The following is a 14,300-nucleotide window of genomic DNA, read 5'->3' on the forward strand; positions in this document are numbered from 1 at the left end:
AAGGAAAATTAAGAAATAAAACCAATTAATAAACCCTATAACAAAAACAACAAAAACAATTAGGTACCACTAGTGACATTCTAAGTCAAATCAAAGTAATAACGTTCTCATAATAAGAACAAGGGTAATGACAAGAATAATCTAACTCCATAATTATCGATAGCAACGCATGAATAGTATATGAAGCAGCTGTAAATCAAAATAATACTTACATGAGGAATACCATAGTCACGTGTTCTATTGACAGCAGCCATCAAATTCTCTAAACTATTGTAGCCATAGCGACAAAGCTGGAATCCTAAAGACCAGTATGGCGGCATGAAAGGTCTTCCAACTGCCTATATGAAAGGAGCAGATAATATAAACAAATGGGGCAAAGGGGAGTCCAAAAAAAGAAGCAAAGAAGTGAGTTAATCTCCCAAAAGAGGTCAACGTAGTTGTTTAGGAGAGAAAAAAACTGTTTGTAGACAAAATGGTGCACCATCAGTTGTATGTCTCTAATCAAGGAGAGAGTGGCCACTTTGTCTACCCCTTTCAATATTATATACGTCAATTCAATTGGAAAATTATATTCCTAGTTAATCCAGCTAAAACAAAATTATGTAAAAACTCCATTTTTAACATATCATTTCAAAGAAATTGTAACATATGTTTGAACCGTACATGGGTATATTGCTGGATGACGTTCTCGGGGGAGGGTCCCAGAAACATGTAGAAGTCCAGGACGCCTCCTATCGTCCGGTAAGTTAGCATTGGGTGAGGTGTAAATGAGTAATCTGAGGAATGAAAAGGAAACATTTTATTTAAATGTATGTACAAAAATACTGCTAATAGGAAATATAAGATCACTATTGATCGTAATATTTGAAATGCTTTAATGGAAACATGTCTTATTTAATAGAACCGGTTTAAAATCAGAAATCGCATTAGTTATTAGACTACAAAGTTGATATATTGTGATGCTTTATATACATCTCGTTAACGCAAGTTCACCTAATTTGACAGAACACGTGATATACTTTACACAAATAGAGAGTTGCCCAGAATCTATGTACGTTAAGAATGTTTTATTACGGAGGTAACAATGTCAGGCAAACACGATTTATATTCTCAACAACCAGATTTGTCTAGAAATTGCTCACGTATTGGAGTGGTTTTTTTTTAAATTCTGATACTGTCGTATTGATATAGGTACCCCACCGACACAAGATTCCAGTAAACCCCCAAGTGTTTCTGATCCATGGACTACATAATGAAAATGACACAAGTACAGATAAAGATGATTGCGTCAGACAGTTTACCAAGATTGATATACAGAGCTCTAAGTAGTAACGCCGAGTAGTAACTCCAGGATCATGCTTGTTTGCTAAACACCAACATTGTCTAGGTGATATATAATCAGTTTGTTCGCTTCCTATATATGTATACAGCATATATACAATTTATACCAGAGGATAAGATATATGGGTCTCTGTATTTGTGGCCTTCTTCTGTTGTTTGCTTAGAGGGAATTTGATTTAGTTTTTTTTATCATTTTTCTTTCATTTCTATTTCATTTATATGTTATTTATTTCCATGACGTTCATCTATGAACTTGCCTTCATATGACGTAATCCTGTGAAACCAAAGTGGCTTGTCAACATTTTCTTTCATGATTTTGCATGTGCTGGTAGACGTGCGTCTTTATGTATCTTATATAATTACATAATACAGTATAGACTTTTAATAAGGCAGATACATGGTTTTCCTAACCCGGGAAAAGCTAACGACCGAGAACGAAGCCATGCAATGAGGGAGACTGCTATGTGAAACGTTTGTAAATATTTACGAACTAGGCCTAGTATATCTTAAACCCCGTACAATCAAACCAGTAAATGTATGTATTAAAATACATTTAGAATACTAATTCATAAATAATCATTTTCAATCATTCAAAGATATCGTTTGTCTATGTTTTAATTCCTTGCAACATATTTGACATTGTTAGACAATACCAAGAGAAGGAAGTTGGTAATCTATTTATAATATAGAAACACCCACTCAACCAGCTTTTTATTGCACGACCGGTCAATATGATTTTTATTGGGAATCACGTGACAATGACAAACTATGAAAAACATAACTTCATATCAAAATACTTTGTTTATTATTGGACAATGAACTGTACATATTTCAAGCATTAAATTGTCTTACTTCCAATTGATGAGCGTTTCCGTTGTCATACGGATAACATTCACTTGTGCGAACACTCCCCTAGCTGTTAAATGACTGTTGTTTAGTTCAAACTAACATCACGGTGTTTGAGGTGGCCTACTTTAAAAAAAAGGATTTCGGGATACATCTTCTTTACACGCAAAGGAATAACAAATTACAAATGTACCTAGCTAGTTGAGGGTGGAAGAAGGCAACATACTCGTAATACCTAGATTGTTAAGTAAGGTAAGTAGTTTGACATAGATATCTGAATAGTTAGATAAGAAGACAGTATGATTCTGCATTTTTAACAAATAATGCCGAGTAAAATAAGCGCGAATCACATGTACTGTATTATACACATCAATGCGGTGTGTCGCGATAACTGTTAAGGGAAAGTTAAGTTAATAACAATATCGAGCGGTTCAACAAAAACGTTTACATCAAAACAGATAAATATTTCTGTTGTTTGGACTGGTGCTCTGGAACTGTCGTTTTGCAATACGATAGGTTCCCAAATAAATGTCCTAAGGTCAATAAGGTTATCCTTGCAATTTAATGAAGATAACATCATATCAAAGACCTATCACGTAACGATATGAGTCTTTATTAGGTAAATGCAATATGCCAAATTTGTTTCTGAATGAATATCAGGATTTGATATAAAAGACAATATTATATAACCAAATCATTATCATTAAGATTCATTTCTTCGCCTCTTACCTAGTCGTACTTTTGTAAAATTAACACTGGCATTATGGATGCAACAACAAAATGTGAATTGCGATATAGGAAACGCATTCTCCTACCTTGCGCATTACTGTTGAGAAGTAGAACTCCGTGCGCATTGCCATCTGGTTCAACACACGTATAAAAAGGATGGACACCATATAAGTTCGAATTTTTCTGAAAACATAAACTTGAAATTCTTTTGGGAACTTTTTTCGTACTTTAAAACTGTTCAAGTAATTTCGTGGAACATATTTTCATGAATCCTCCATATTAAAAACAAATAGCCTATTATTTCGATTAAATTCGTTGCCTTTATTTTCACCATTCCCTATTAACCAATAAAAAACTAATATGCACACGATGTCGTGCTATTTTTCATGTTTTATGTTTAAAATATGCCTGATCAGATGATTTTACTTGGGTATTTGCAAAATATACTTTACTATAGACCAATCGTTTACATTCAGGACTCATTTATAAAAAATGATCTAGGCAATCCATTTTACATTAGGAGTATGACCGAAATTTACCTTGTGGAATGGCGGCTGATCCCGGGAGAACATCGGCCACGAACGAAAATTGAGGTCGTGACGGAAAGACTCGTGGATATTTTCTCCGAATCCGTACACGTTCTCCGAGGGCAATACTGTGGAGAGCTGTAGAAACTGATCCAATAGAGACAGTCCTCCAACAGATGTGTCAAATCTGTTAAGGAATAACATAGAAAAGACATTACTAGTATTCATTTGATTTCATATCGTAATTATGTTAATAATTTGATAAATAATCATAAGTTACTGAATTAGATACCAAACAGTCTCACTTCAGAATTCTATCGTTGTTATATGAATTTAAATTCTAAATGTAATTTTCACGGATCAAAATGGATTAAGTAATAGTTTGAAATATAGATGTTTAGATAATTTTGTAATTTGGGACTATCTGATAGGGACTTGAACCCTGAACATTCGAACTCTAGATGGACGCTTTAAGCAATGAAGCTACCTCGCTTCCGGGGATAAGTGCAGTCCATTTCTGTTCCAATTTGATAAAAGCCAACTAAAGAAAATCGTACGCAATAAGTCATTTCTGTTATGATACGATAATCAAATCTCTTATTCAGTAAAATCCCATTTTAAATTCATATCAAGAAATGTTTAAGCGGGAGATATATAAATACAACATTGCAGCCCATGCGCACGTACAAAACAGCTCCCGACGACTTCCGGGTGATCCGGAAGGCGAAGTTTTCTCTGTCTGTTATCGTCAGTTCGTACGCCATCTTGTTTGTCTTTTGACCTTCCATTTGAAGATTAATCGGGACATGGAATCTGTTCTCGCCTTCGTCATCAAACTGTTAAAAAGTATTTCTTGTGATGATTCAACGTATTTAAATCAACAAACCTTTCGTATCTTGCATAACAGCATAGAATATGAAACTGTGACAGACGACCATTCTACAAGAAGACTTTGCTAAGACGCTACCATTTCCTAGCAATTTAAGATGATGTAAAGGGATTTGCCATGCGGGAGATATGGATCCGTTAAGAAATTGTCAGGAAAATTGAGAACAGGAGGCTGGGTTCTCGAGACATAGTAGTCAAAAACAAAGTGTCAAACAAATGGAATAAAACGTACATTATATCGAGGTTTTCCTGCAAATATACGAGTGTCTAAAAGATAGATTTATCAACATCACGTGTGAATGATGATATGAAACAATGACGTAGCCAAATTGACGTGAAATTTGGTTGGCATGGCTATTGCTGTATAGGATGTTGAAAATAATCTGGCAAACATGATGTCTTTTGAACGATTGAATGAAATCTGTTTAGTGGGGAAACAACAGATAATGTTGATACATAATTATATTGTCTATTGTCTATGTAATTCTAACTTGGAACCAACAAATAGGAACAAAATATAGAATTGCATATAGACTCCTGGGATAATGCCAGGAGTATAAGATTGTGTGTTCCGGACGTCTGCTGAGTAATTTAATATAAAGCATAAAGTTTTGTTGTTTGTTTTTTTCTTCAAATATTGCTAAACAAGAAAAGTAGTCTGTTTTCTTAACCCCGTGTTTCGATTCAACTTTACCAAAGTAATTGAACATTTTCCTTCGTCATGTGATAATTGAAGCCAGCTGGATGATATTTTTTCGCAGAATGCTAGTTATATCCGCAAAAAGCTTATCAGTGAAAATATCTAATAACACAGCGGGAGAGAGAAACATAAAGACTACTCCTGGGTGATTGATAATCTTTCGTTCAGGTTTGAGATCTATTTCTTATTTATGGCCGTTTGGTAAACACCCGAGTCCAATCCCGAATCATTATTTTGTCAAGCGAACGTGTTGTTAATGTAACACTTAACCATCATACTTTTGTAGTTAGGTCTCTTCACGAAAATATGAAACAAAAATAGCGAGAGGTCACATGAGTACTGACATACTGATAGTTTTGTTGTCGTGATCGGATACAGAAATTGTAATATTGACAAACAGAATTGAAATATCCATTCCATTTAACTGTCATCTACTGCAGATATTTCCATAATAGTTTGTATTACACTGCGAATGAACAAAAACATATCAGAAAGTGTCAACTCACAGTTAAAATATGAGAGGGTAACTTGAAGTATATGGGTAAAAAAAATCGTATAAGAAGAGTATTTGATTAAATGAAATCTGGGTTTGAAGATGAAAGCTGCTTTTTTTCCTCAAATTAGTTAATTTAGGCCCTCCAAATCATCCCCTAGGGTGCTTTGGATCAAAATTTACAGACTGTCTTCTGTGTTCAATAATCATGATACCGTTATCAATTATATATCAAAGAGAAAAGTACATACAAATTGTCATTTTCCTATTAAAGTTCACAACATTCCCTAGGAAGATTGACAAGTCCGAGAGTACCAGAATTCTCATTTTGATAAAACACTTTAAGAACATACCATCTACAAAGATAACCAAAGCATTTGATTCAAAGTATTTCGCGCATATTTGGTCCGAAATCGGATCAGTGTCATCTTTTTCCTATAGGGGACGTTGAAGTCGCGAAGAGCGTGCGCTGGAAGTATGGAAGGAGGGTCATTTATTAAAAGTCGAACCGACAGTAAAGATGGTTTATTTATGATTAATGAATGCGTTTTAATGCCTTTTAGATGTAAGAAATTGGATATTTGTAATTATTTGACCAATTTGTACGCAATGTGAATCATGGCGCCGTGTATCATTTTGTTAACGTAGAGTACCGTTAAATACAAAGACATTTTGAATGAGGGCAACTATATATCGGCGATCATGAGCTCCATACAATTAAACACATAAAGTGTTATTCTGGCGTTTGTGTGGTGCCTGTCAGAAGGTGTGACAATGGCGAATACTTGTACTGTAAAACTTAAAGTCGCTAAAGAGATATTGATACGAAAAAACAAGTATGATTTCCATCTGACTGCATAACGTATTATATGATAAGTAAAGGGCTTTAGCTCTTATACCTCACAGATTTTTGAAATGCGAACATCTTTGACTGTCATGCTTATTTCTATGGAGAGCTATGACGATGAGGTAAACGGACGGTGGGACGACGATGGGACAAACAGACAGTATGGGATATACATTATTCAACACAGCATAAGAGGACATTTAAACAAATCGTACATGCATATTCACAGTTGGAGGATTTAATCTTGAATAAAACATCTTCGGAAGATTTAGCCATTAACACGATTATGAATATGTATATGTATATATTTACCTATGCCAAGACACATTATATAAGGTAAAGATTATTATTGTAAAATTTAAAGAATAATTTACCTTGAATCGAATGAGATTTTCGTCAGGCATCTGAACCTCAAAGTACGGTCTTTTAAATGGAGTACTGTTGAATGCAGGTAATCCTTTCTGTTGGAGGTAGACCTTCCATCCCATACTTGTGGGAATTTCATTTCCAACTACGGAAAACCCGGACTCCTTCCGAACTGGGAATACACAGGCAGCATTCAAGGTTGTAGTTGCAGGAATAAATTCACAGTTTCCTATCTTCGCACAGATCTTTTGTTATCTTGACAACGTTTCCTTCACTCTCCGGAATGCAGTTGATCCTGTCCGACAGCCGTTGTGGTTCACCTGCTATAGCAGGAGTAACGACAGATGGCGTCTTGTCGGTTTTTCGTTTGTCCTCTCTCGTCACGAAATACGCTATAGGTGCTATAAGTGCTGCTAAAACTATCACAACTAATGCTACTATAGCTATCCGTTTTTTGCTACAATCCACCATTTTTGGCAATTGCACAAACACTCCGAATCAGAAAAAGGACGCAATTTTGTTAATTCATCATTTGCGCCATGTAGAAAAATCACTGTTAATGCTTTACGGGACGGACTTATGTAGTTTTTCACTAAAGACTAAAATCACTCGAAGTCATATACTATCGACGTTATCATCAGTTAAGTACTTCGTACATATCTTTGATGTAACTACCTACAGAAATATGCCACCCAATGGCGAGCCTCAGTGACTTTCCAAACAGCCAATCAAAACAAGCGTTTCTTCTAAAATCGGCCACCTCTAAGCTTTCCTGCACAATGTAAACAAAGTATTGATATACAAGGTGGAAAAGCGATACATGTATGCGCAACAAGGATATTAATATAAAATGACATATGCCAGATAGATCATGGTCATCTTGGACATGCCTTACGCTTGCACGAGCTTTACTGCAAAGCAATATCTATGGCAAGCCAAGTCGTCATTTATTCACGGAGCAACGTTGATCCAGGATTTTACCAAATTATGTAAGATATCCTTCATGTTATGTAAGATATCTTATAAAAAGAAGTTTGGGATATCTAATATCTTTCTTATATATTATATAAGATATATCATAAACTTTAAATAAGATATCTTATAAACATATAAGATATCTCATAAACACATTAAGTGTCTCATAAACATATAAGATAACTTATAAACATATCTTAAACAATTTGGTAAAGTACTGGATCAGCATTGCTCCACGAATAAATGACAATATGGCTTGCCATCGTATAGCTCAAGACACGACGGTTGACGTATACCTCCACCCCAACATTAACTCCATCTCGCTTTAAAAACGTTATCAAATGTTAACAAGAGCAAGTCAAAAAATAAATCAAATACAAATCAAGGGGCAGAATTACAGAATTATTTGGGTCATAGCCGTATTAGGCCAGGGCATATCCCACAGGGTTTAAAAAACAAAATCGTTTAAACGTCACCGAATGCGCTTCCATGCAATATCCCGGACGGACGGAGGGACGAGTTGATTCAAGCATAACCATCAATTTCGTTGGGGGGAGGGGGAGGGGGGAGGGGACAACATGTAATAAAATATAATTATTACTCCGAAAACGCTGTATATTGGTATAACTTGCATAGAATAAAACTTGTCAAATCTTCTCCCTGAGTATACCGACATTCTCTCTTATCAAACAGAAGGCATTATATCATTTCTTTTGAAAAATATCCTAAAAGGTCCGTCTCTAAGGGTATCGGATTGGACAAGTTCCATGATACCAGTCTTACCTTTTAGTTATCGGTCCTGTACCGCTACCTTAGAGACAATAGCATCCGGTAGTCGTGCACTCACAAGCAGAGTGTAAACATATTTTGACGAAAGGCAAGTGAATAATAATGAAAAGTACGACGTAGGTATGTACGTATGTAACAGCAGATCCGGTAATTTTGCATAATTACGTCGTCAACGCTCGCCAAGTGGTGGTAGGTTGTAAATGTCCAGAGTCAGGATCATAATATACTACTGTATACATGTGTGTAATGTAGCTTGTTTGTGTGTGTACTGTTGTGGTGTGTGTGTATAAACGCACGTCTTCATAACAATATTGTCTAGTCATACGACGATGGTGGCGTACACTCACTTGCCGTAGCTTAAATAATGTTATTCGATGAACCAACGTTTTTCAATAATATATATATTTCACTTTGATATTGTGCAATATGAAGAAAACATATTTTAATGAGCCGATGGGAAGCTTGAAGTAACGTGTTGATTTTGATGGGATGGGAAAAACAAGCCAAAACACTCCCTACTAATTAACGAATCGTGTTTATTATTAAGATTGAAATGAACTTAAATTTAGAACATTTGTGAATTAAATTTTACGGTTTTGTATTTACATTACTTGTTAGCGGGCAAAATTCCACACATGAAATTCACATGAAAGAATTTTGTCGGTGTATATGTTGTCAACTTCTATATCGAATGAAAGTGTTAAAATCCAAAATACATAATTAGCATGAAATGATAAAGCTTAATAGTATACAGTTTTAAGCTAGCTAGGTACAGTCATAGAAAAACATACATTAATTGTACGTTGATTTTGTGCATGAAATCACAGTCGTGGGAAAAGGATTCGTTTGAAGAACAGTATGTCATATCAGTGGTCGGCTGGTGACAGTAGGGTGATGGGAATACAGATACTTGAATCTTTGAAATAAAACTGTAGCTATAGACAGGCCCCTGTTGAATGGGAGATAAGAACACATCCCGCCGTCGTGACAATAGGGTAGAGCATTTTATCAGGTCATCAGTATCAAGCGGCGGTCAGCGGACTTTTATAACCTTGGGTAAGGATAAGGGGAGGTGTTATCGAATTTCAGAAATTATGGATTCGGCAGAGAGATTTACACATGTATATCGTCCGACGCTTAGACGTCTTTCAAAGATACAAGTACAGTTTTAGTTGTATCTAACATGTGCACGTGCTCGACAGGATTTATATCGCAAGCACAGGCGCTTGCATAGGAAACTATCACTTTCGATTTTTTTTTGATATGACAGCGGTATGTGTAATGTGTACCGCTGTCATATAAAAAAAATCGAAAGTGATATTTTCTATGCAAGCGCCTGTGATCGCAAGCGGTATTATCATACATATTACGGTATCGCCTCGTATACCATGCGGATGGTAAAACAGGTGTATGGTTGCTTATATATATATAGTATTATCATAAAGAAAGTTGTTATGGGTTTAGTGGACGTTGCTCAGCGGTAGAAACAAAGCCCAAGTTAACATTTACAATATCATAATATACAGAAAGTGTATGATTGTCAAGGCCATTGGTAACGAGTAGAAAGTTGTGTTTACCTGACATTAACCAAATAAACATGATACCTGTGTTACTGCCGTGAGCTGATCGCTACGTTTTCTGTTACAGCTACAGCAATGTCTTTGAAATTATTATCTGTATCACAGACTTATTGCATACTGGTAGCCCGAGTTTCTTCTAGCTCTGACACCGGCTAGAAGGAAACTCGAGCTCGGCATACTGATGCAGACAGTCCGATGAACTTCAACCCTCAGTAGCAGAAACCCGAAATAAATCACAAGCGTACACACATTCACGTGTGCTCGCCTCAGCGATGCGGCTCACTTACCGAGTCGGTAAAATATAAAGGACATTCGTTCATGCGGACATAAATACATTTCAGTTGACGGCCCTACTGACTGAGGCCAAGAAAACCTTTTGTTAACGATCGTCCGAACGGAACAACATATATATAGGTCAATTCGTTTTCACTTCAATTCAATTTTTTTATTTCTCATAAACGTCAAAGCTGTAGAGAATACAAATATACAATGGATGACAATAATACATGGTGAAACAGGATGTAACAGATTAGTATTGTGAATTAATTATTTTCGTTAATTTCTTAAATGAATTTAGTCAATGATATCAATCCATGTTGTGTAACATAATTAAATGATATAAGAAATTTGAATTATTTTGTCTCTCATTATAATATCTTTTATACTTCCGTCTACTACTGATTTTCATGAACAAACTCTGGTCCAATCGTTTAGACTTCGATAACCGATAGGACTTGAATAATGACTAAAAACCGCCCTCCTTCATGCTCGCCCAATTGACTAACAATGCCTCATATATGGTTGTTCCATTTCATTGTGACAATTAACAATCCGATGATAGCTAATCTACCTGTACTTCATTGTCCTCTACTGGTTACAAGATCGCACAGAAGTTTTACATTTTTACATGTATTCTTTTTTAAAAAGAATAATAATTGTTTTGCATTCTGAACGAGTGCTATAAATATACCATATTCTAAACTCTGAAATAAGGCTTTGCAATTGGCGCGAGCATTAAATGTAAGCTAAGGCAGTGTATTTTTGAAACCAAGTTATCCCTATTTCATACACTGTCGATAGTAGTAAGAATAGCGGACATAATATTAATACCATCATGATCGTCATCATACTCTTTCCTCCCCACCACTACATTATCAAACCATCATGATCGTCATCATACTCTTTCCTCCCCATCACTACATTATCAAACCATCATGATCGTCATCATACTCTTTCCTCCCCATCACTACATTATCAAACCATCATCATCGTCATCATACTCTTTCCTCCCCATCTCTACATTATCAAACCAGCGTCATCGTCTTCAAATTATCTCATCGTCATTGTCGTCAGACCATCGCCATCTTATCAGTATTACAACAATCACATATGATCGTCGCTACTTGTTACGAGTCCGTATTTCAAACGGTTCATATCAACATACCAACTTATATATATATAATATTACTCGGGAACATCATTACCTTCCTAAATCTATCATACTTCACTTAAGGGATATCGAGATGGGTAACCTTACAAGGCTGAGGTGTCCCACTGAAGAACAAAACTAAATCACACTGTTTCTGCGCAACCTAAACTACAAAACGTACCACCTTGTGGATTAGGTTAAAGGTCGGGGTAAGTATGGAATAATTATCATACAGAGTACGCATAACGTTTTGTTTCTTCGCTTGCCAAGGCTTCTGATAACGGTACACTCCACGAACGTTGAGAGTTTCGTAATCAGAGGCCTTGGCTAGCGACGATGAACGTGTTGGTACCCGAGCAATCATTCTGAAAACATATAAGATACGTTTCTAATATAGAAATTTTCGAATAATTTAATTCAAAATTAATTAATTTGGTATTTGACGCTTTATTAATCTCAAACAAAAACTTCATAACAGACATCACCTGTGCAATGTCAGGAGGGGGTGGTGATCCTTTAAAGGGATTAGGAGGCGTTACAAAAGCAGTAGAGAATACCGATAGATTATCCAACTCAAAATCGCACAAAAAATATAGATTGGCATAGTGACCATTGAAAGATTACAAGGAGAATAAGACCGGTGTTCGAGGTCAAGTCTTCTGTTTCATGGAATACACCGTGCAGCCACACAAATCCAGGTCAAATCCGGGTAAAGTCACATTCTCAAAATGAGAACTTGGTTGGTGATAGCCATAGCTATATAAGGTGCAATCTGTAATAAGGATTACGTGTCCCTCACTATGACAACAGCAACTCGGTGATCAGGGGCAATGAGAACTAGGTTCCTATGACAGACAAACAATCCCAGCATGATACCAAAGGGGAAGAGATTAGAATGACACCGCCTGAATGTAATCCAAATATGTCCTAAAATGCTTTATGACCCAGTACCAGAGAAGCGTTCTGCTTCACTGTGATAGCTTCGGCGATAACGCCAGAGCAGATGTCTGGTTACTCCTATCACCTGATTACATTGATGGATAATACGTGACATGACTGCCTGTCAAAAGTGTCCTGTCCTCTTAACCTCTAATATCATCGCAGTAATGTCTGCTTAGAAAACGATGGTTTGATTTACATAAATGTATGAGTAAATGTTTTAAATGTCCATATTTTCATCTTTTGATCGTATCTATAATACTATATACATTATTGGTGTTGTTGGTAAAACCAAGCTTAACCAATAGGTGGCCCCTACTGGCCCCTGCTAAAAATAGTAACGGCGACCTTGACCTTGACCATACATCCCCGAAAGTCAAACATGTCGGAGAAATTGTGTCATCACCCTCTGGGTTAACTATCAGTTGTATTGTACAGCACTGTACGGTTGCAGTATGTAATACAATATGTATATAATTCTGTGGAATTTTCTGCTATCTATTGTTACTCCTATTCCCAAAAATACAAATGAGAATTATTATAAGGGAGGTAATCATGTACATTGCAGAGTGGAAGAACAGGTAAAAACACATTCCTACTGAGTGCCCCGATAGGAATCGAACCCGAGTCTCCTGACAGCACAATTTCCTGAGCCAAAGAAGCATGCTACGTCAGCTGAGTGATAGAAACGATATTTAACATACAGGCCACACTGACCCGTTCCTTCTACAGTGTTATCATTTGTTACACTTCGTTTTTTTTAAGTGAGCACTGTAGTATATGTCATACATGATATAGATTACTCATTTTCAAAATGTGGTGAAAAACCGTGAAATGCTTAAAAAAAAAACCATTTCAATGTTATAGTAATGAATGAAAATAAATGACTCATCTCTATTACATGGTTTGGTATTTATTAACGAAATAATGATAGTTATTAGCACATTATTTTCTAACATTTTCTGTTACAAAGTAAATGAGACATCCAGTAAAAACATGATGTAAACTGCACATTGACGAGAAAAACATCATCTGATTTCTATGCAACACTGAAAAAAGGTAGAATTTAACAACCAAAAGTTGGCATTTTTGATATGTATCTACAAATGAAATTAGTATAAATTAAATAAATTAACAGTACACTTCTGTTAATAAATTAATTCGGGTGATTAACTATTTTCCCCATTTGTACATCAAAGCACTTACATTATGAGTATTGATAGCCTAATTTTTGAAATGAGCAATAATTGCTATGAATTATAAGCATTAAGCATGTTTGTGACAATGATTATCTCATTAAACACAGCTGATTTCCTGTAAGCATTACCATACAAAAAAACAACTGCGGAATGCACCGAGACTGAGAACACTTTTTAGCTGTACGAGATTCATCCTCCTGTTTCTACAAACTTGTGTACAGTATAATTTCAGGTTTAACACTTTGTATTAGCATTAAAATTAAAGAAAGCATTTACAAATTTTAAATGAATTTGTAAATCAAACACAAGAAACATGAGATCATAACAAAATATGTAGCACTTTTAATTCTATCACAAACTAAGAGAATGTTCCGTCTCCCTTGGCAGTGTGTTAACACCATAAAGGCTAAGAATATACATGTATATCAAATCTTAGTGAAGTTACCAGTAATTTGTTTGTAAGTAAAAACTCAAAGAAATAATCAGGTAACAATACCTCTTACGAGACTTGTTTTGTAGTATGTCACACACTGACCAATGAATAGCACTTTAATTAAACATGATGTCTATCTTGTGTGTCAGACTGACCAATGATTAACACTGTAACAAAAACAGTGTTGTCTATCTGTAGTGTGTCAGACTGACCAATGAT

The 14,300-nt window shown here is 35.7% G+C and overlaps 1 protein-coding gene across 1 annotated transcript in view; it reads right to left on the reverse strand.

Moving 5' to 3' along the window:
• Positions 1 to 7,500, reverse strand: part of LOC117326072 (sucrase-isomaltase, intestinal-like) — a 30,550-nt gene extending 23,050 nt beyond the window's left edge. The window contains 7 exon segments of the mRNA XM_033882674.1: positions 213 to 338; positions 664 to 776; positions 3,003 to 3,099; positions 3,456 to 3,630; positions 4,131 to 4,279; positions 6,746 to 6,964; positions 6,966 to 7,500. Of these exon segments, the coding sequence (XP_033738565.1) occupies positions 213 to 338; positions 664 to 776; positions 3,003 to 3,099; positions 3,456 to 3,630; positions 4,131 to 4,279; positions 6,746 to 6,964; positions 6,966 to 7,208 (1,122 nt within the window). The 5' untranslated portion in view covers positions 7,209 to 7,500.
• Between the last annotated feature and the right edge of the window lie 6,800 nt (positions 7,501 to 14,300).

The sequence above is a fragment of the Pecten maximus genome, chromosome 4 (assembly GCF_902652985.1).
Source record: "Pecten maximus chromosome 4, xPecMax1.1, whole genome shotgun sequence".
Classification (NCBI taxonomy): domain Eukaryota; kingdom Metazoa; phylum Mollusca; class Bivalvia; order Pectinida; family Pectinidae; genus Pecten; species Pecten maximus.